Source organism: Periplaneta americana, chromosome 4 (genome assembly GCF_040183065.1).
Source record: "Periplaneta americana isolate PAMFEO1 chromosome 4, P.americana_PAMFEO1_priV1, whole genome shotgun sequence".
Lineage (NCBI taxonomy): Eukaryota > Metazoa > Arthropoda > Insecta > Blattodea > Blattidae > Periplaneta > Periplaneta americana.
Genome location: NC_091120.1, coordinates 101186076 through 101209985, shown reverse-complemented (window position 1 = coordinate 101209985; position 23910 = coordinate 101186076). Strand labels below are relative to the sequence as shown.

Below are 23910 nucleotides of genomic sequence, written 5' to 3'. Positions count from 1 at the left end.
AAAGAAACTTCGTACCCCCAAATACATATTAGGCCTAATGGTCAACTTCTGGAATACATAAAAAAATTTACAAATACCAGCGCAGTACCTAATAGCAAAATTGTCTACTAATGTAAGTCTGGCCTAACATAAGCTGCTGGTACATACGAATATTTGGGAATAAACTCTCATTTTTATTTATTTTATTTTATTTTAGCACCTGTATGAAGTCCTGAGGAAAACTAACAAAAGGAACTTCGTATCCTCAAATACATATTAAGCCTAATGGTCAACTTCTGGAATACCAGTACATAAAAAAATTTACAAATACCACAGCAAAATACCTAATAGCAAAATTGTCTACTAATGTGTGTTCTGTATCAAATCCTTGAACAAGGGTGCTGAATACACCATTCATTAGATGGACAAATTAACACTAACTAATCTTCAAAATTTACACTTTATTTCAGTGAAATCTATCTTTCACTCTGCATTCTGAGTGGGCCACTGAGTTGCAGTCACTTCCGTGGCTTTCACGAGAGATAACCACTACAATAACAGGGGGGGGGGGGGGGAACAAGTACAGAAGGAAAAAGTTACTATTAAGTGGCCCAGACATGCTCACTCTTGTTAACTTTTGCCGCACATGCTCACTCTTTTGTTAACTTTTGAATGCACATTCCAGGCATCTCAAACAAAAGTGTGTATGGACAATATGAGGTAGTGTGGAGTTTCAACCTGTTGGAATTCTTGAGTGCTCACTCCAGGAGTAAACATGGCAGAAAAATGGCAAATGCCCAATGAGTTGATACACGATTTTATAGAAGTCTACAAAATCTACAGCTAATGCTAATAAATAATTACGAAATGAAGCAATAACAACCTTCTCCAACTGCAGACAAGGAGGATTTTGTGATAAAGAAAATAAACACAATAAGGTGGTGTTGGAAGTAGTTGAAGTCAACGAGTCTAAACCAACTAGTTCTGGGATTGACAGCACGTAAAAGCCATCACTGTGGTAATTCAATTTACTCTTATTCATGTGCGACCAGGAAATTCCAAGAACCAGTATATTAAATTTGAATGCCGAGACTGTAAATGTAAATGATCATCATCAGGTATAAGTGTCACATATTTAACTATTCAGATATAGAATACATAATTATTATCCTTGTTAATATACTACCGCAAGATACAAACTATATATGAATATATACAGAATGGTGCGTAGAAGTTGGTAAGACTAAAACAAGACAGTGAAAGAGACTGATTGCTGATTGGTCAGTTTCATTTCGCATGTGTGCATTGAGGTTAAAACTAATTTGTGAACTCTTGAACCTGAACAATCTAATACCCTTTTTATGCAAGGATGGACTTCATAAAATCCAATTTAGGACTTTCAGGAGTTTATATAAAATTAACAATTGATCATTTTTTATTTTAGTAAATATTCCATTTTAGGTGGAATTTACGTACAAAGATCTGGTGCTGACAATAAGTAAGACTCAAATTTTTATTTTCGCAACTGTAGATGACGGATATAACTACAGATATGTCCCACAGAGATATAAAATTTATACGAAGATTTTACAAATAGGCTATATACATTTTAAAGAAACAAATTAAAACAAAAACAAAATGAATTCCGTAAAGGAAGATCATGTGCTGATGTGTACTTTACTGTAAAAATTACAGTTGGAAAAAAAAAAAAAAAGATAGTTTAATAGACACGTTTGGCATTTATTGATTTCAAGAAGTGTTGGACAAAGTTAACAGGAAAAAAATATTTGAAATTCTGAAATAGGATATGTTCTATAGCAATTAATGACTGCAATTTATAATTTTTGTTGTGAGAATTACATTTCAGTATGTACAGGAAATGGTCACACTGAGTAGAAAGTGTTTGCCAAGGTTGTAGTAACTCCTGTTTACTATTTGCTATACAAAGGGTCATACAATAGGAGGATGAATAGAAGTTGTGTTGAGAATACGTTGTGAGTTGGTTAAAATGTATGGAGAAATTCGGGTTTTACTTTTTTTTTTTTTTTTTATTTTTATTTAAGTCCGATTTTTGTTTCAGTGTTTATTTAATGAGTTTTATATTCTTGCTTATTTATTTGCTTTTAAATTATTTTATATGTAAGTTTTTGCGTAAGTAGTTTATTTAAAATATTAGTTTTGGGAATTAATGAAAAGATATCTTTTTTCTGAAGTTTTAAAAGGTGTTCCTTATTTTTGGTTTACAAGACTAATATGGTTACTTGAATATCAAGAGAAATTTAAAGTTAGACATACTATGATTTGCAGATGATATATTATTGGCAGATTCTGAAGTTGACTTCCAACTTTGTTTTTCAATTACAACTCATTTCTGAGAAATAGGAGATGGAAATGTCAGTTGATAAGGCCAAAGGAGTGAATTTTATCGGAAAAAATCTCGGCAACAAAATTTGCCTTTATATTAAAAAAAAAGTCTTGTTTTAAGGGGATGTGCTACTGAAAAATGACCGTTTTTGAAGAAATGTCATGTTCTTTTTTATTTTACTCTTCATATGCTAAATTCCTATGCTCCATTACCACAACCTGTGTTTCAGCTATAATATGCACTATAAAAAACATAGAAAACTCTTGTTTTAGATTCCAAAAAACGGTTTCCAAAATAAACGTATTATTTTCAAATTTTATTTTTAAGAGAGTTATTTCTTGACTGAGATCATTGAAATTTTCTTGATTAATTCATAATTATTATCATAATATGCTGTTAAAATTTCAATACATTATCTCTTAAAATGTAGAAATTAGAAAATTCAGTAGCGCATCCCCTTAAGTATTTAGGTTATCATTACGCTATGAGCAGGGAAAATATATTTCTACAAATAGCCTACAGTAGTTTTAACTATGCAATGAATACTATTAATAACATTTGCAAATCATCTCTTGTCCAAAAACATACATACAAGAATCAAAGCCTTATAAAACATTGGCGAGACCTATTCTCATTGAATAGAAGAAAAGCTTTGACTTTTTGACAAACACTGAATCACTTCCAATGAAATTAAGGACGAACAACTGAATGTTTGTTATGATACATGAAATATTACATAAAACAAAATCATTTATAATTCTCAGAATAGATTCATAACATAATTCAAAAGTTAGTGAAAAAAAGTTCGACAAACAAGTTAATTTAACCAGAACTGAAGAAAGAAGTGTATTTTAAATGGGTCATTCCATAGTGACACACGTAACATTTTTTAAGTATCTAACTATGATCTTCCAAGGATATTTAATTAAATACTTAGTAATTCATGAAAAAGACATTACTGTCTTTTAACATAAGTATTCCTAAATATAAACAAAAATTCTTAATGAAAAGGAATAATTAATAATGCAAAAAATATTAAATATTGTATGGTGTGACACACGAACATTTTCTTGCCACTAGATTTATTACCAAAATGGAAAATGTTCATATTATTGTGCCAAATGACATAAATGCATTCAGTTGTTTTCCAAACAATTAAGACACTTGTGTAGTACATCTAACTGCTAAATCACGAACTTTAAAAAAAATTAACAGTGCCATTAAGAAACAAAATATTGCAAATGTGTTGTGACACACGAACATTTCTGTCATGTTGGTTACTAACTGTTTTAAATGCACTATAAATACATTACTTCTTGTGGAAGACTTATACCCTATGCCTACAGTTCTTATTATACAAAACACTAGATTACACTAAAATACACTTTTAAATTTAAAATATCCACGGTTGTTTACAACCGTATGTGGTGATATTTCCTGTGTAATGTCATGTGACGAATATACCAATACTAGTGGCTTGTGCAGCAAATGCTGCTGCTAACTAAGTTCATTAGACGTTCAAATAAACATTTTTCAGATTTATTTTCAATGAAGAATACTTGTCTTCTTGATAGTTATTTGCTTCCATTATAATGAAACATACTCCCTCTGAGTGGATTTTTTTAGGCCAAATACTATTTCTTGAATCTATCCAACTTCCGTTTTTGAGTTTCAACGCGAAAACGCAAGTATCAATGTCAGGACAATAGCAGTAGCTATTTCAGGTCATTGTGGATTGTAGGCAAAAGTTAAAAAAATGTCAGGTTTGCTAAGCTTTCGAACAATAGCATTTTCGTATAGCTGCTGCATGTAGAACTTGAAATGTAGAGGGTAAAATCATTTTATCCTACTAAGAGATCTTGCTGAAATGATCTGGAGACTACAAAATTTTCTAAGCCTCTTATTTTATCAGTAATACCTTTTTATCTTTTCTTAGGAACTGTAATTTTTGTGCTCTCTCGAGCCAATACTGAAGACAATGACACATATCAATATCTACACTACACCGCCATTAAGTATATGAAAAAGACCCAACCCCACTGGGTTAATAAGTATAAAAATATTTTATTTTTAATAACAATATTATTATCTTACTTAAGTTTTGTAGTTATATATAGCAGTCACTCAGTAAATTATAGAAATGAAGATCTAAATTAAGATACTCGGTACATTTACTTACATAACCTCAAAACGTTTCACTTTCATGTCATCAATACAGCATCAATATTATGTACAATTAATGAAAAATAGACGTATCATGATAGTAACTATAATAATATGTAATTTCTAATGGTAATAATGTCATCAAACCACCTCAAGTTTCGTAGATTTGAATATCCAATACACAGCTGTACTCAGAAAATTATACACTGCAGAATCAGTTTTTAATAACAAATTGAATTGAGCTCTAAATATGTCGGCAAACCTGCAGGTCATGGCCTTCGTGTAATAGCCTATTGTTTATTGTAGTGTGTGTTTTGTTATGAAATTCAATCAAGTCGGCCGTGATTCAATAAAATTAGCTCTCAAAACTGACAACAGATGGATTTTGGAAAATAGGAAAATTATGTAGGAAAATTGACATTTCACCGAAAAATACTACTTTTCCGAAAAACTTTGGATGCCAGGCATGAAAATGAGGGGTCACTCATTAAAATCCGTTCAGCCGTTTTCCCGTAATTTCCATTACCAGTTCAAATTATATATATGTCAACCATTTGTAGTACTTCCCTTCCTTGGACATCACAGACACTTTAAATTCTTCGCCACCACAAGATTTTGTAACTTCATATGTAGCCTATATTTGAGTCTTTTTTTTTCTTGGTCATTTAACGACACTGTATCAACCACTAGGTTATTTAGTGTCAATGGGATTGGTGCTAGCAAAATGGTATTTGGCGAGATGAGGCCAAGAATTCGCCATAGATTACCTGATATTCGCCTTATGGTTGGACAAAACCTCGGGAAAAAAAACCAACCAAGTAATAAGCCCAACTTAAATTCTTGAAAATACTATAAAAAAATGTTCAAAATGTATTAATATTTATATCAATTGAAAAACTAATATAAATTTAAAAAGGCCTAACTTTTAGAATTGCTAAATGATACGTAGGGTAAATTAATTAATGTTATTAAATAAAACGATTTTAAATTAATACCGGTATCAGAAATTTAGTACCATTTACCTAATGTGCAAATAATTACACCAATTTATTTATAAACAGGCTTAGTATGGTGGCTACCTATTTACGATATAAATGTACTGCATAAGCTTGTTTTTAATATGAAATAAATTAACATAAACCAATTTTTTAAGTTTTTAAATCAAGGAATTAAAATAATAATAAATATTTTATACGAACTTTAGGCATAAATTGTTTTATGCTAATTTTAGGCCTACACACTATATTTTTACAACAGTTGTTTAGTCTGTCCAAAGACAGGTGTGAACCTCACAAGTGATACCAAGAAGGCACCACTTATGAGGCAACTAGGTCAGGAGATAATGGGATAGCGTGGCCAGTTCCTTTCCCCCTTACAACAGTTATGGAACACATATTTTCAAGAGTGTTTAACTTACAGTTTATGCACATTGAAAAAAATACGCACAGGTGCGTGTGCGCGCACGCGCGCGCGCGCACACACACACACAATTATCTAAATCAACAATAAGTATTTGAAATTCCACTACTAATTATGTTTAGACGTAAAGACTTCCAATAACAACAAAACTTGTAACTGGATTTTAGCATAAACTTTAGTGACACACGAACATAACATTTTTGTTCGTGTATCACAGTCATTGTGTTACGTGTGTCGCGTATTTTTCTTGTAGAATACGTACATTAAATCAAAATGTTGTCCATATAAGAAGTTGATTGTTATGTGATGTTTCTCACTTTTACATTTATGAAACATGAAAAAATGAAATGGTTTTGAAGAAATATAAACAAATTTCCATTTGAGCGTGACACACGAACTCTCAACCTTTCCTTGTAATAATTGCAATCAAGCACGAAATAATCATTGTATTACGGTTTCTATGCATTGTAATTATTAAAAAAGGTCCGCACTTCATTATTAATTGCATTTAACATACAGAAGTAATGATTTATTTGCCTTAAATATGCATTCAAATATGTGATTTCTAGAAGATAATTTCGCGCTCTTAAACCACAGACTTCTTGATGCTTTTTCTCCCACATACGTGTTGTTACACAATGAGTGTTATCAGATTCAAAAAATTCGGATCATAACGAAAAAAATGACATAACAAGCAGAGATTCGTGAGATTTTTATTTTTCGTGAAAATGTCGCATTTTCGTGGAATGACCCAAATGACGAAAACGGATAAAAACCTATAAAAAGAAAACTCTTTGGCATACTTTAGTAAACTAACAGTTGAGAAAAAAATATGAATATTCAACATTCTATGGAAGTGTTGGAATTTATTTCATGATTGGATACATTAACATCTCCCAGTCTTAACATGCGTGATTTTTATCTCCATGGTCACCTTAAAGACTACCTATGAAACAATTTCACACTGCAGGTTCTACAAAACATAATCTTACAATTACCTGTAAACTAATTACATATAACGAACTACAATATCAGACTTTATTCAGCATGCGTGAGAAATGCATAACATCTCTAGCAGTAGTCGTTAAGTTTAGAATTTAATTAGCTATAACATCCCAGAAGTTGACCTTTCTTTGATAAAGTTAATGATGGATCACAGCACAATATTGTCTAAGGAAGAATTTATACGTTTTCTGTATCAGTACTTGCATAAAAGTACGAATACTGAGGGGGGGGGGGGGAACAGTTTCCAACAGAGAATACACATGCTTCGACTGTTCTCCATGTGTTTATATGCATTACAGAATCTTGTGGTCAGTTAACTCGTAACGTTATCAATAGGGCCAAGACTCATATGCAAATGCATATATTTACAGGCTCTTTGAAAGTTATGCAAAAACAGTTTTATATACGTTTTGAACATCTGTGATTACGAATATGCAGAGTTAAAGTTTATACAAAACTAGAAAGGTATTGAGAGTTCAGTGTCTTCAAGACGTCACCATGGTAACCACTCAAACCAACCAGAATCCATGGCGACAGGTCGGCGCTGCCGACTGTTTCTCTGCAAGCACATGGTAACCAGTTACCTTTCTAGTTTTGTAGAGACTGTAATATTGCATATTTTTGCATATGTTGGGTGTTTCTGCATATAATAGTCTATTCTGCATATATTGTAGCATATTTTCAGAATTTTGTTGCACAAATTGCCATACATGCAAACTTCAGTTTCCCCCCCCCCCCCCCAGTATAATATTTTCTCTACGCGCTCCTTCACATGAAGTCACCATGCCACGCAATCAGGTGTTTGCAATGTTTCAAATGTAATCTTTCAGACTTGGTGGTGGCAGCATATCTGGTGGTGCGGCCAGAATCCCCGGTGGCAGACAAGGCGATTTTCCAGATGGCCAAACTGTCAGCGCCATCAAATGTTTACATTGACTCAAACAGAGCTCTTCATACGAGACGCGACTTTCTGTGCAGCCAGAAGTGTATTGCTTTTTTCTAAAGTGTTGAGAAAATGAGTACAAAAGAAGGAAATTATTATTTTTATGTAGACATGTTCATACACGAAGTTCAGTCGAGTTCTGCTTTGTGGAATATGAATTCGAAGAATATTCGAATAGGGATTTGAAGAAGAACTGGGAAGAGCTGGTGATCATTTTTCTAAACAAAGAGACCAGAGCTGCAGAGAAAATTCAATTGGGGAAGTTCGATTGATGTTAAATTATTGTATCATTTGGAAAATAGGCCTATAGGAGGTCCATGAAATAGATGGAACAGAAATACTACTTACTGTTTATTACTCAATAATCAACTGAATTACTATAACAAATAAACACTGAATAATGCAAAATGATAGAAATACAAATTCTCTTCAGTTTAGAAATTTTAAATTCCATGTGTTGCCATTCCAATTCACCTTCTGCGCTAACAAAGTAGTCAGCAAACGTGTCCCGAATTGCTATAGCTGCACTTGTTCTGCTGCTTTCTAAATCATATTCATTCAGTCGTTCATAGAGTTCTGCCAAAGGGCAGGTCTTTCACTACAAACCCAGCATTCTCCAGTCGTTCCTATTTTCTGCCTTCCTCTTTGTCTCCTCATATGATCCATATATCTTAATGTCGTCAATCATTTGATATCTTCTTCTGTCCTGAACTCTTCTCCCATTTACCATTCCTTTCAGAGCATCCTTCAGAAGCCAGTTTCTTCTCGACCAGTGACCCAGCCAATTCCTTTTCCTCTTCCTGATCAGTTTCAGCATCATTCGTTTTTCACCCACTCTTTCCAACACAGCTTCGTTTCTTATTCTGAGGTCCATTTCACATGCTTCATCCTTCTCCATATCCACATTTCAAATGCTTCTAGACACCTCTCTTCACTCTGTCGTAATGTCCATGTATGTCTTCTACAAAAGGCTATCTTTTTTTCAGAATGTCATTAAGAGTAAAAGTATTTCTAATAACATGACAGATGTTGCTGAAGAAAGACTTTCTGTTGGTGAACAGCCTCTATGAGCTCTACTGCACAAAATATGGAAGAGAGAAGCAAAAGGAAGAGAGTAGAATAGGTGTCTCCGGACATTGAACATCTAATTAATGTGCTACAAAATAATATAGAAGAATGAGAAAAGCCAAGGGAAGAAGATGATCGGTTGTTTCTATTAAGTTTATCATTTCTCAATTCTATGAAAAATATTCCGGAACATTTACATTTTGGTGTGTACATGCAAATCATGAAAATTATTGACATTGCTACAAAAACAAAAATGTTCCCTACCACTTCTACAGTTATCTCCAGTGACAATTCAGTCAGCATCACCAATATCCTCAAAGTTATAGTTTGACTCCACTACAACCTGTTATAAACATAACTCAAGCTGCTTTCCCTAACGGAAAAACATCTCAAAACAGCTGCGAATCTGAAATCGAGAGTCTTTTCCTGGACTAGAAATGTATGATATGCAAAAAAATTTGATTGTGAAACCTTTCTACTCGTATAAAATCATATTATGTATTAAAATTTATATAATCAATAATCAGAATTCTATTGTCTAAATGTGACTACAAGCTTTTCCTCTGGTGGTATACTGTCTCTCATGTCATTGGTGGCTTTGTGTGAAGGAAGTCTAACGAAACAAAGGTCTATTGTAGCCTCATATGAAGTGTATTCACTCTGCCAACAATAATCTATAATGCCGTTTTCCTCAATATGTGCAAAACGTAACACAGACGTTTGTTCCCGGTTAAGATACAAATATTTTTGCAGTCCAAAAAACAATCTAAAAGACAATGTATGTACTATATATATGTACAATTTTTAGTGAGGTCAATAAACCTGACAACTATAATTTTTTGGTTTTCTATTTTTTTTAAGTTAGTAAACCCTTAAAAAGTAAAAATCTATAAGTATGGATTGATGATTAAAACTCTTTTTAGATGTTACAAATACTCGATATGTTAAATAAATTGATTTTGAATGTTTTTGCATATTTCTGGTTTGATTTTGCATATATCAGACCTTTTTGTGCATATAAATCCTGGCGCTAGTTATCACATACTTTTATTGAATTGCCTATTTTTGGACTGTTTGTCTAAAGTTTGTGACCAAAATAATTTTAATATGACGTATGAACAGCAGGTATTCAATTCACTATTTCATAACAAAGTGTTAAGTAGACGTGTATAATTTTAATAAAATAAAACTAAATCAACCCGCAAATATCTACTAGATCTTACAGAGAAAACTGTTTTGAAGAGAACAAGTGGCCATATAAATATCTGAAAAAACCTCTACTGCCAAATTGAACTGAACACCACAATTACAACAAATTTAACCAGAGATATTTCCTCACTAGTTTTCATTTTGGATATAATTACAGAGTTTGCTATAAGCACTGTTAAGTGTTACTAACCTTGTGTTGTTTCCCAGCTCAAGCCACCAACAAACAGTTTCCTAGGGGGAAAAAAAAAAGTTTTGTGATTAAATATATAAAAGTATCATCACAAAATTCCTTATAATGCTTTATAATACTTCTTAAACAAGCACTCCATCATTACACAATGCCAAAGAGTGAGTATGCTCAATTTTTTTCAACAAAACATCCCATCGTTACAAATGTTTGTCTCCCTAAACATCGAGCATATTTTATAAATACTAACTCGTGTATTATATTTGGTGAGTTGAGCCTCTCAGAGCCTTGGTCCATATCTCCCTTCATCCTAAACAAAAAAACAAATATGTTACATGGTATATTCCCTGCTGCATAAGAAACTAGCACACTCACTTCTGGCAATGTTTAATGTCAACTTTCGTACGTAATTCTGAATTATTATTCACAACCACAAACTAATTTTAAAATATTAAATGCAATGTACCGGTACCTCAAATTTTGAAGGTGATAATATTCATTAACAGAACTGGGTATTATTCTACTGGAATAAAAAAACGTACGCTAATGCCAAACACTCCATTCTACAAATGTGACTATTGGCCTATGCAATGGAGTTTCTATGAGAGTATGAGCCGGTTAATTTCCATGAGTCTGAAAAATACAACAATGTACACCATTTTGCTGAACTTACGGAATGATTCCATAAAGTTCAAACAATACATCTGCGAAAAGAATCATCATCCTCTTATGTCCTCCTTTCAGAAACTCGATTCCAAATATGCCACCATTTGTCTCTTTCTTCCCAAGCTTTTTTTCCTGTTTATTTCATCCCATCTGTATCTCCGTTCTTGTAAGTTCTTCTGAATTTAATCTATCCATCTTTCGAGTGAGCTTCCCAGTGGTCATCTTCCTTTCACCTTTGACAGCCTTTCCCTTTCTATTCTGTTAAGGTGCCCAAACCATTGCAATCTCTTATTTTCTGTGTTGTTAATTTTTCCACCTTCAGAGTTTCCCTGATTATGTAGTTTCGTATTGTCCCTTCATGTCTTGTGTACAATACCTCGCAGGGTTTTCATCTCTGAGGCTTGAATTCTGCTCATATCTTTTTTGGTGTATGTCCAGGTTTCTGACACATGTCAAAACTGGCTTGAAATGTTTTATACATTGCCATTTTGCTCTTTATGGGCACATCTTTATTCCAAATTAAATGTTTTATTAAATTGTATACATCTGAACTTTCCTGTATTCTTCCTTGCTAATTTCATGCTGTATTTTTCCGGTTGAAGTAATTTCTGTTCCCTGATAACTTAATATTCTAGTCTTCACTCGTGTTCTTGATATTTTCATAACTACTGATTTTCAATGTTAATTTTTAAGTCACACTCCACTACTGTCTTCCAATACTCTAATCTTTGTTCTATGCTGTTGTTAAGACTGGGAGATGTTGGTGTATCCAATCATGAAATAGATCCCAACACTTCCATAGAATATTGAAGAATATTCATATTTTTTTTTTCTCAACTGTTAGTTTACTAAAGTACTTATGGCCTAAGTGTTTTCATTATATAGGCTTTTATCCGTTTTCATTTAAAATACGCTTTTTTCTTCAGTTCTCGTTAAATTAACTTATTAATAAAACAATAAATATTAAAAATATGAAGCACTCATGTTACGAATTCTGAAAAGTTAATAGCCTGATAAAGAAATTAAATTATGATTATTCTGAAACAATCTTTATTTCTCAACATAATCCCCCTTCAGATTCACACACTTGGTCCACTGGTGCTGCAATGCTGCTATATCCTCCTTGTGCACAGATTCCTCTCAGTCTACAAAAAAAAGCCTTCTGCTGCTGAGATATCCTAATTTGACGAAAATTTCTTCCCAGACATGTGAGTTTTGGGCTTTGGGAAAAGAAAGAAGTCTGAGGGTAAGAGATCTGGTGAGTAGGGGTGTGTGGAAACAATTAGAACCGTAATTCGTGTGGTTTAATAGCCCCGATAGTAAACGTGTGAGGAGATTCACCATTGTGATGAATCAACACTTTCTTCTTGACGATATCCAGCCACTTTCAGTTGCTGCAGGAGATTTGTATATTCTCCGATTACTGTTCTTCCCTTTGCTATGTAATCAATATGTTCCAGTGTTAAACACGCAACCAACCTTGCAGAGACCTTGAACATTCCCAAGACATTGACTAAGATGTGATGCACCCCTTCAGTTGAGATACACACACACACACACATAACCTCGTTAGTTTCTCACACTTTCAGTCGACAGCCATACACATAACGTCGCTAATTTCTCGCAATTTCCGTCGACAGTCATCCAACACCATATCTTTTTTTTTTTTGCGATTTCTTCACTTGTTGCTGTCACTAGACTAGACGTCCACTATGGGGATTGTCTTCCACACTCTTTCGGCCTGTTTAAATAGTACCATTCATGTTTTCACAGTCGAAAACGCTGGAGCTGATTCCCCCAGTGTAACATCCATGTCTGTTTTAATATCTGTTGACTCATTCTCTTTTTAAGAAATATTTAATAACAGCACGAAGCTCGATATTTTCTATTTGTGTCAATCTGTTCGGCGCACTAATTTCAAAATTAAACTATACAAAATGTAGTACCTCTGATTGAGGTTTTGGCTGATATGTACATATGTATGCTATTATGAGGCAGTAAATCTCACTTGACGATATGTCAGATGAAGAACAATAATTGTTTGTATACATCTGAAGTGCGATTAGTGCAATATGTAGCTAGTCGCCAATGTATGTAATGGAGGGGGAAAGAAACTGGCCACACTACTCCATTATCTCCTGGCTTAGTTGCCGCATAAGTGGTGCCTTATTGGTATCACTTGTGAGATTCAGACCTGTCTTCAAACAGTTGACTAAAGCACCGAACAACAAAACAACAGAAAATTATGATTTGTCTTGCTTGAACTAATGCAAAATGGCTGCTAACAGTGGCGGCATTGTTGACACGCTATGTGTCAGGCCACGACCTTTTCAAACGCACCTCGTAGTCCGTATTTCGTTCAATGTAATTTCGATATTTCGGTTTTCAGTATTCAGACAGTAGGAGGAATAAAACGCACCAATATGCTGCTAATATGGCGTTGTTAGCAGATGATACTAAGAAATATGCTACTGGAGCTAAATGACAGCTGTAAGCAGTATGGGATGAAGATAAATGCAAATAAGACCAAGATAATGGTTATCAAGGGAATTTCACTAGTGAAGTTTTGTATTTACTGCTTGTGTACAGTACTTTGTGACCTGGTAGAGTGTAAGAGAAGGCCCTATGGCCTTAACTCTACCAGTATAAATAAAAAAGAAAATACGGTAATACCGGATTATATTAATTATCCATTAACAACTGAGCCTATAACTAGACAAGAATATTTGACTGCTATAAAAAAATTATAGCCTAAAAAAATCTTGTGGCCCAGATGATTTACCTCCTTATGTATTGAATGCTTGTTTCGAAGTACTTATGTATCCTTTATGTTTGTTGTATAATTTAATTTTAAAAACAAAAACTTTTCCGAAAATGTGGAAATTAACAAAGGTTTGCCCTGTGTTTAAATCTGGTGATAATAGTAAAATTGAAAATTATAGACCCATTGCAATAGTTTGTGCCCCGTCCAAGGTATTTGAGCAGATTCTATATACACGAATTTTTCAACATGTTTATAGTGCAATTGATATAAATCAGCATGGATTTTACACCCATAGGTCTACCACAACAAATCTAATTAATTTTACACAAAAGGCATTTAATACATTACATAATCGCAGAAATTTAGACGTGATATACCTTGATTTTTCCAAAGCGTTTGAAAAAATTGACCATAAAATTTTAATTAATGAACTTTCAAGTTTTGGATTATCTTATTCATATTTACAGTTAATAACATCATATCTTACAAACAGGCAGCAGTATGTTTCATTCAATCAAGTAAAATCAAAACCATTCACAGTAACTTCAGGTGTACCCCAAGGATCTAATCTTGGTCCCTTGTTCTTTTTATTTTATATCAATGACTTACCTAAACAGATTTTGCACACTAAATGTTTACTATATGCTGATGATGTTAAATTGTATAAAGTCATTGACAAACAACAAGACGTTTTTGATCTACAGCATGATTTGGACAGACTATATAGATGGGGTATTGATAATTTTCTTCTGTTAAATCTTAATAAATGTTGCTTTATGACATATTCTAAAAATAAGACAGTTCCTCAAAATTCGTATGAAATTAATGGTATGAAGTTACCTAGAGTAGAATCATTTAAGGATTTGGGTATTTATTTTACACACAACTTATGTTTTAAAATGCACTTAAATCACGTGGTAATTGATGCATATAGAAAATTAGGATTTATAATCAGAAATACAAAAGAATTAAATATAAATACTATTGATACTCTCTATAAAACTATGGTTACAAGTAAGCTAGAGTATGCGTCTGTAATATGGTCACCTCAGTTCCAGTTCCATCAGACGCAAAGAGAAAGGATACAGAAAAGATTTTTACGTTATTTATATTTTTAAAAACATCACGTGTCGTCTTATGACAAGCAAATTTCATATAATCAGTTACTTTTTGAATTTAATTATAAAACTTTAAAATCTTGACGATTAATAAATAGCCAAATTTTACTCTGTAAGACTGTTAATTGTATATTGAATAACTGTGATTTTCTTAAATTCCTTCAGTTCAATGTAAAAAGAATAGAATTACGTCATAGGCAACCTTTTATTATTCCTATTCCTAGAACTGTTTTCTTCAAGAACTCTCCATTGTTTGTTATGTGTAATACAACTCTCTGTCTTTAAACTGTGATTCTCAATTGGATTTCAGTTTAACAATTGAAAAATTTCATACAATATTAAAAAGCATTGTATTTCCTTAGATATTTAATTTATGAAGAAGTGTATTATGTTTTTTATTCAAGTTTTTAAATAATTTTGCATCATTATATTGACATTTGACACTATATTAACTGTAATATTATATTCTAGCATCTATTACCATTATGTATTTTCTTTCTTTCGTTTGTGTTGTTTGTTTTGTTGTTTTTTTTTTCTCTTATGTATTTTGTGTATATATCTGTGTAAGCCACCTGTAATTGGAAGCCTGCTTCTGTTGGTGGTGGATTTAAAAAAAATAAAATAAAAAAATAATAATAAAATACTATAACATGAGTGGCTTTACTTCCCACGATTTACGTCACTAGATCGGGAAGACAGTGCGCGATTACGTATAGGTGAGAAATACCTGTGCAAAATTAAAATAATAAATGCAATTTAAAAATAAAACACACTAATGTAACTATTAAGAAATTCTAAATACACTCGGGGGGGGATGAAAAAATTAAATAAATTTAACTTAGTCTACCTGGAGAGGAAAACAGTTCGGCGACTTTGTTCCAGGCTTTATCTGGTTCATTGCGATTGCTATATTCCTTCAAAGGTATTATCGTAAACACGCGGGTATGGTTTGCACGAATAATATACTGAAATGCTCGTTATCCGGTAGTTTTTGTGAAGACATGGTTATACAAAACTACCATGTAATCTATTGGTAACAAGTGAACACGCTCCGAAATCTGTGCAGAGACAGACACTTCGTGTAAAGTGAAACGACACCAAAGCACATGCGTGGTCCTGAGAAACGTGGCACAAAAAAAGTCCAGATCAACGAGCTAGAATGAATGAATCTATAGTGGGGCTAGCTTGGCTTGTACAGACCGATTATTTAGTCCTGACAGCTCAGCAACGCAAAAGAGGGGAAGTAATAGGTGGAGTAGGGAGAGTTCCGGAGTAGAGATAAGGGCGAGCAGTCGGTAAACGAATGCAGTACAGCTTAACTGTACTGGAACCATACTGCTCTACCGCACGCATGACATCCGATCGCTCCGAAGGCAAACTAGTGAATAATCCAAACACCCCTTGGCGTAACTAAATGGACTCACCTGACCCAGGTGCAAATCGCCGGCGACTGTCAGGACTAAATAATCGTACTGTACAGAACTCTGGAATTTTATCCTGCAGGAGTTTTTTTACATGCCAGTAAATCTACTGACATGAGCCTGTCGTTTAAATGCCATCGACTTGAGCCGGGATCAAACCCGCAACCTCACCACAGGCCAGCACTATCGACTTTGCCACCCAGGCCGACTACGTATATTGTGGGTGGACGTTGCTGCTAATTATGAGAATGAAATACTAGACGAAGAAGCTATCTGGAAATGCTTCGAACTTGGTTAGTACCCTAACTGACTGAAAATGAAGTTATGGGTTGAGTATGGTTTCAGTGAATCAACCCATTTTGCGTTGAACGCGACTTCCTCTAAACAACTCCCAAGGGAGGTGGATTAGCTGTGGCTTTCCGCCATTACATTACCACCACTATTACCATGGCCTCCAGTAAGTTCTGATTTCACCATACCAGAAAACAGCCTATGGCCATAGGCTACATAAAAGGCACACACTGCGCTGGCTGCAAATCACTACGCAACTAATGATAAACTACGAGCTGCTGTGAGGACTGCCTCCGCAACCAAAACACTATGTTATGCAAAATGTCGCGAAGAACAAAAGGTGACGCATCCAACTCCGCAGTGACAAAGATTGAGCTCACATAGTCCCATTACAACATCAGGTACCTACTATGTAGAGATACGGTGACCTAGAGCTATCCTGGAGTTATACATCATATATTTTCACAAAACTGCAAATCCCATTTCTACCATGAACTGAGGGGAAAGAAGAAAGCCAACTGATTCAAGTATGACAAAATCCTACAGTTTTATAGGTAAGTGAAGAAAAATAGTGTTACGTAAGCATTAGAGACTATTACACTTTTTACATCATGGAGAAATTTCTGGATGGAGTTGTAGAGTCCGAAGTTTGGTTTCCACACTAAGTTGTGGATAATAGAACAAAATTCACATTCCTGCTACAAAATTCAATAACTGACCTTTCTTGGTGGGGGGGGGGGAAGAGGACAAGGTGGAACTGACTACATCGCTGCTTCTAGTAATGAGATACAGAAAGCATTGGAGTTCTTACTTTCTTGTCTCTTATACATTTAAACAATATGTAATATACCAGTAAGTTATATTTCATTTTGTCTAAATGCTGAGAAACGTCCGATATAACATTCGATCTTTAATTGATACTGCCTTAAGAAACATTACACCGTGTAAGATGACGAGGAAGTCCATGGAGTATGGATCTTGCCGAAGATATATTTTTCCTATCCCTACAAATTCCTCATTGACCCAAATATCATAAGAGTTACGCGAGAGCAAACCTTCCAAGTTCACAAAGAAAAATGCCGCATTTACGAACCTACAATTCCTTATTACAAGGAAAAATACTTCTTATCCATCAAGGTGGTAGATTTGATGGGAGCACAAGACACAATTATTCATTTCTTTGTAACTTTCTGTCGCCAAGTCTGATCTCCCTTCTGATTTAATGATGACTGTAGCTATTGCTGCTGTAAAAGGGTCTCTTGCAATTTTAAAATACCGTAAGTACTCTATTGTACCCTATATTTAAATTTTTTCCAGTTTTTACACATTTTACCTTTTGTACCAGTTGAAATTACGTTAATTTCAGAGTCCATAATTATCATATTATATAAAATTGTTAATTATTGTCATTTATGTATATTAAGTATGTTTTATATAGGAAGCTTGTGGAGATAAGAATCTTCTTTAAATTAAAAAATGTTAATGTAAAATAATGTCCATTTCTATAATAAACAAAAAAAAATCCTTACAGAATCCAGAAAGTATTTCACTGGGGATAAATAACATATTATTAAAGAAGATATTTTTTTTTTACAAATGAACAAATAAAAAGTGTTTGCGAAAAGAACTAACAATGAGTTAAAAAAAAAAAAAAAGGAAGACATCAGCACCATCAACACCAAAAAACGTGTAAATAGCTTTGACATATGAAATTATAATTAGCGGAAAGATTTAATCCGTAATCACAATATTATTAAGATAAATAAGTAGGTTGATGGACAGCATTACAGCACGAATCATTTTACAGAGATCTACTATTGACAATATAGGGTCTATATAACACTAGCATGAGAGGTCTCCCATGGGCTAGTTAAAACTGAACTGTGTTTGTTATCAGAGTAAATAGTGCATGCATTTACGCCAACCTTCATTCTTCTATACGCTTGGAAGTTGTTTATGTGTATTTCTTAACGACCATACACTTTTTTTTTCAAGAGGTTTCTGATAAGCAAGTCTTATGAAATGGTCATTCTGTGTGAAGCAACTGTTACACAAAACTTGTTTCCTTTTCATGAATCAATCCAAATATAAAACTGAAAGAAAAATATACACAAAAGGACTTTTCTTTTTAGTTTGAAAATTGACAGAAAAACCCATAATATTCGAACATTCTAAATTAGGATGAGCTAATATATGTGAAGATATTTTCGTAAAAACAAGTAACTATTTCCTAGGCTTCTCTTTTATCAAATCTTAATTTTCTTATAAAAAAAAGTTTAATCTGAGTAGGTACCAATATCATGAAAACAAAGTTTGTACAAAAGAGAAGGCAACAATTAGCCTTCTTACTAGACAAATTCCACATTTCAATAAATTTCATGTAACTCAAATAGTGACACTAATTTATTAATGACCTCAAATGAATTTTCAATTAAATTTTCAGGTCATCTGAGTTCTTAAGAATCATCCTCCATAGAAAGAATTAGCATAATATCCCATCACATAAACGTGGTGGTCATCACTAATCCCACAGCATCTGTTCCAATCCTGAAATGTGTTACTCAAAAAACTGAACTCCCAATTCGAAGTGAACAGGAACTCCATCTGGTTGCAATCTTGTTTAGAAAATGGAGTGAATAAAAAATATAAAGTTACCAGATGTCTCCGTTTCCCAGGGACAGTCCCCAAATTTTGCTTTTTGTCTCCAGACAAAAATTCATCCCTGGAATGTCCCCGAATTCAAGAATCTGTTCCCAGATAGCCCCGGATTTTGTATATAATTTTATGAAAATGCTATTCAATATCACAGTGCCTGGGGTATTCATTTACAAGATAAAATATCTGTGGAATGTATACTGCTAAGATCTCCTCCAGAAAGAAAATTTTAAGAGAGAATTCATTATTTTCCTTCAAATGGACTTGAGCTGTTGAAAATTATTTGATGAAATTTCTTCTTTAATGAAATATGCGATTTCAGAGAAAATTACAAAGTGGAATGAAAAAAATGTTATTCAGAAAGTAGTGGAAATTTAAAATTTTCCTCAGAAAAGAAATTATTCCCTGTGCACAACTACAGAAGTTCATTGAAATATCTCTGTGTGTTCCTGGAAGTAATGCTTTAGTTAAAAGGGTTTTTCCTCCTATGAATATGACGTGGACAGCCCCAAAAATCCAGAATGAGTTTGGAAACTGTTCGAGCCATTTTGCTGTCTGAACCTACTTCAACATTACCTATCAGGAATATGCTGCAAAATTGGGATTCAGAGAATACCTGCTTAAAAAAATTACTTTTCTGAAAAATACCAATAGTTTAAATAGTAGTAAAATGAGTATTTTAGTAAGTAAATAGAACGAGTATTTTAACAAAAACAATATAACAATGTAAGTGAATGAGTATATAAAAAAATTAAAAGTAGTTTTCCAGTATGTTTATATCTGCCCCTAGAAGTTGTGGACAAAATCTGGTAACCTTAATATAAGATCCTATTACTCCAATATCAGAAATTCCTCCCAAGAAAGACACACTTGGCATATTGAATTATTTTACAATTTACTTAATGAGGATTTGTGTATGATCATATGATCAATAAACACGAGACTTTACATTCCATCAAGTTTCAAATGTGCTTCCTCTATCCGCAACATGCCAGAAACTTGTACCTGCTTCATTATCGATAATAATTCACACAAAATTCCATCCATCTGCAATCATTTTCATGTAATGCAGAGCGTAACTTTTGATGATGTGGTTTGAATTCTTAAGTCCTTTAACATTCTCTACAGGTTTCTTCAAGATACTTCAAATTGAACATGTCTTCTTTACTGATTTACGTTAACCTTTTGCAAATGCCTTAACAACTAAATGTATGTGTTTTTAATTATGTGCAGACAGCAACTGTCAGGCCTCAGTGCATCTGCAAGAAGACATTCCACTGTCCAAAACTTTTGCAACATATCCCACTATCCAAAATTTTAAGTTTCATTTTCACATATTATGCCTAGTTGGCAATGGCGATCAACTATTACATGTGAACTCATTCTACGGTAAACATAATAAGTACTGCAGCAAAACATTACACAATACAACCTACATAGGCTTTCAATCACAAACTTCATTAGACAAACATTTTATTGTTTAAAAGATACCTTTTACAACTATAATGTACTTATTTCTGTACAATAAAGTTTAATTTAAAAAAAAATTGATACCTATATTAATTTTTACAATAAATGGTATGTTTGTGTGTTACGGAAAGAGCAAAAATATTTATCTAAAGATGTAACTTCAATTGGATAACTCCCCTTCCCAGAATAAGGGTTTAAGTACATAAAGAAACAATATACCATATACCCTAATTCTGGGGGGGGGGGAAGGGGGGGGCGTATTCAACTATTGAAAACTTCACACAAGGACTTTTAAGGTATGAATTACAGAAACATGGAGTGAATCCTATCAAAATATTCCCCTTTCTAAGCATTAACCATATAAGGTTACATCCTAGCGAAGCACCGATTTAATTTTATAATAATTTTTTTAGAATGCTATTTACCAAATGTAAATATCCTCCATTGTGTCACCTCAATAGGAGGGGTGAATCCAACATTTTTCCATTTAAAACCAGATACAACTGAACATGTGAAAACTATGAAATATTTTATTATTTTCTTAGTGGGGAATCTTATAATAGCGAAATGATATTCTGATATTTATCAGTGCCGTATAAGGAACCCCATATTCTTCCAAAGCTTTCTAATGCTTAATTTTCCTAATTTTAAAGCTTTCACCACATTACAAAGGTAGATCTATACTGAGTTGCAATTGCACTTTGTCTGCCCTAGCTTCTTTGCATATATCCACATTGTTGAATTCAATCTATAACGCAACGAAAATTAAGTAGTACAGGAGCATAACTTAGTAAAAGAAATTAATCCCAATCACGAATTACCGGCTTCTTCCTTATATATGCGCGTAATCAGAGCCATCTTCCAACACAAGAACACTAACTTTAAAAAGGGCATAAAATAAAACCGAAAATAATTTTTTAACTCACACTGTACACTAACCCTAGGAAATTAAAACTGTGTTACTCTATTAACAGAAAACAGTACAGTGAAACCTCTCATTTACGGACATCGAAGGGACGTAACAATCTGTCCGCATCTGGGAGGTGTCCTTTATTGGGAGGGAGGCTCCCAATTTAACAGTAAATTTACAATATGCATTATGTATTCCTTTACGCTCTAAATGAAATGTAGCCCATTACTGTAATTTAATTCTAAATACAGTATACTACAGTAAATTCTTTGCAGCTATGAACTACAGTAGATAAGACAGAAAAGGGAAATACAGTACTGTGCCATGCAATTTTATTGTAGGTTTACAGCTATGCAGTACTCTAATTTACAGTTTTCTACTTAACATTTACGTTCAGCTGCCATGTCTCTTGAAACAGAACAACTGATTGAAGTGGAGAGAATAATCCTACTAACCCTATCATATATCGAATACAATTTCATTATCGCGGAAACCTTGGACCCATCAGACAGGTTAAATGTTATGACTTTATGTTATGTTTATCCACCCGCTTCCAGCTAACAAAGGGGTAGCCGGCTGGGATAGAGATAGCCTCTACGAGAACCTTACTGTCTTCTTTCATGTTAAGGAATTTCTGTATTAAATTTTCCATTTTTGTAACACATTAAGTCTTAAAATTCAAGTTCTGTCCGCAGTAAGGAGGTAAAGCAAGCTTTAGGACTATGAAACAGCTGTCCGTGTCCGTGTCTGAGAGTGTCCGTAAACGAGAGTTAAATTTATCATTATTTCTATATTATTTCAGTTGGTACATAAAAATCTGTCCATATATGAGGAGTGTCTGTATCTTGGGGGTGTCCGTAAGGAGAGTTTTCACTGTACAAGTTTTTCACAAGAATTTTCTTACACAAAAATGTAGCACACCTCACAATCCTTCTCAATACTGAACCAAAGGGCTATCCTCTTGTACTGAACTCAGCGAGTTGCACGTGATTTAAATATCAATTGCCGCTGACAAATATCTTTCTTAGAGCGTATTCTGAATCTCAGCGCTGAGCAATCTGATGGCATCACGGTGTTCCGAATTTCAATGATGATGTCACTAATGCTCCACCGATGTCGCACCGGTGCCATCAGCTTGCAGAAGTGGTGGCAGTCTCCATCAGTGAATCTGATTGGTTCTTGTTTAGGGCAGGAATTAGCAGGCGAATGACATTGTGCACTGTTGTGTCATGGCGGAGTGTTCTGCTTTGGTTCTGGTGTATTATTTATAATGGGCACAATGTAAAAACAATATGTTAATGGCTTATGAGCGAACATGTCAACAGACCAGTTATTACTAAGTACCGGTTCAAGAAATAAATTGTTTATGCTCTCTTTTCTTCGAACGAGATGACAGTACGAAAATTTCGCAAAATCTTGCAAGTGTAGCACAGACAACTTGTACAGCCGCCATGACAGCCATCGAATCTTCTAGCAGTTTTGTTCCTATTTCGCTGCAGCGTGACGTCATTGTGGTCCACCAGTCGGGTGAGATTCGGAGTACGCTGTTAGAGACATTAGTGTCAACAATGTTTTCTGATTACCAGCAACATGTGTGCCCTGTTCCTTGTTTAAAAAAAAAATCAGTTTCACAATACTAGGCCTATATTGGATTCACCCTGTTTTACGGTACCTCGAATTTAACATAACCCTAACCATTACACAAATAGAACAAAATAGGCTTTTCTGAAAAACCCTCACTTTTCTGTAAACAGAAGTCGACAATCTTTCTCACAATTAATTTGAGAATCAGATTAAAAGCCACGTGGACCATATTAGATCTACATGATCTTGTAGATGAGAACCTACTGAACTGACACTGTAAAATTTAAGTTTAAAAGTACTGGTACACTTTATTTCTGCACATGTGAATACAAATTCAAACCAAAAGCAGGAAACAAAAAAGCAAAATTGTGACTAAACACAATACAAAAACAGCAGACTACTGTTTACTTAAGTCAACTACACCATATTCTCTTTGTTATAATTGAGGGCTTTGCCGGAAGAAAGGTGGATAGACCTATACGCCCTTCTTCAGGAAAACGGTTTAAAATGTAGTGAATAATTATAGTAGCGAAATTTTGATTGTACTGTACATACCTGCAGGACAGAGCTGCGTGCGTGTATAACATTTTATTCAGGTGCGTTTTAAAATCTTAGATTGCATGTATCTCAATTCGCCATATCGACATATACGCCCTTTTTCTGGCAAACCCCTCAATTCATCTAGAGTTAATA

At 33.8% G+C, this 23910-nt stretch overlaps 1 protein-coding gene across 9 annotated transcripts in view; it reads right to left on the bottom strand.

Moving 5' to 3' along the window:
• Hrb27C (Heterogeneous nuclear ribonucleoprotein at 27C) overlaps positions 1–23910 on the bottom strand; it is a 127352-nt gene that overhangs the window by 84444 nt on the left and 18998 nt on the right. For 8 of the 9 annotated variants that reach the window (XM_069823809.1, XM_069823815.1, XM_069823810.1 and 5 more), the window contains exons 2-3: positions 10589–10648; positions 10342–10382 (exon numbers count right to left, since the gene is read on the bottom strand). In XM_069823809.1, the coding sequence (XP_069679910.1) occupies positions 10342–10382; positions 10589–10648 (101 nt within the window). The remainder of the gene's footprint in view (positions 1–10341; positions 10383–10588; positions 10649–23910) is intronic. The other variant, XM_069823814.1, reaches the window with a different exon arrangement.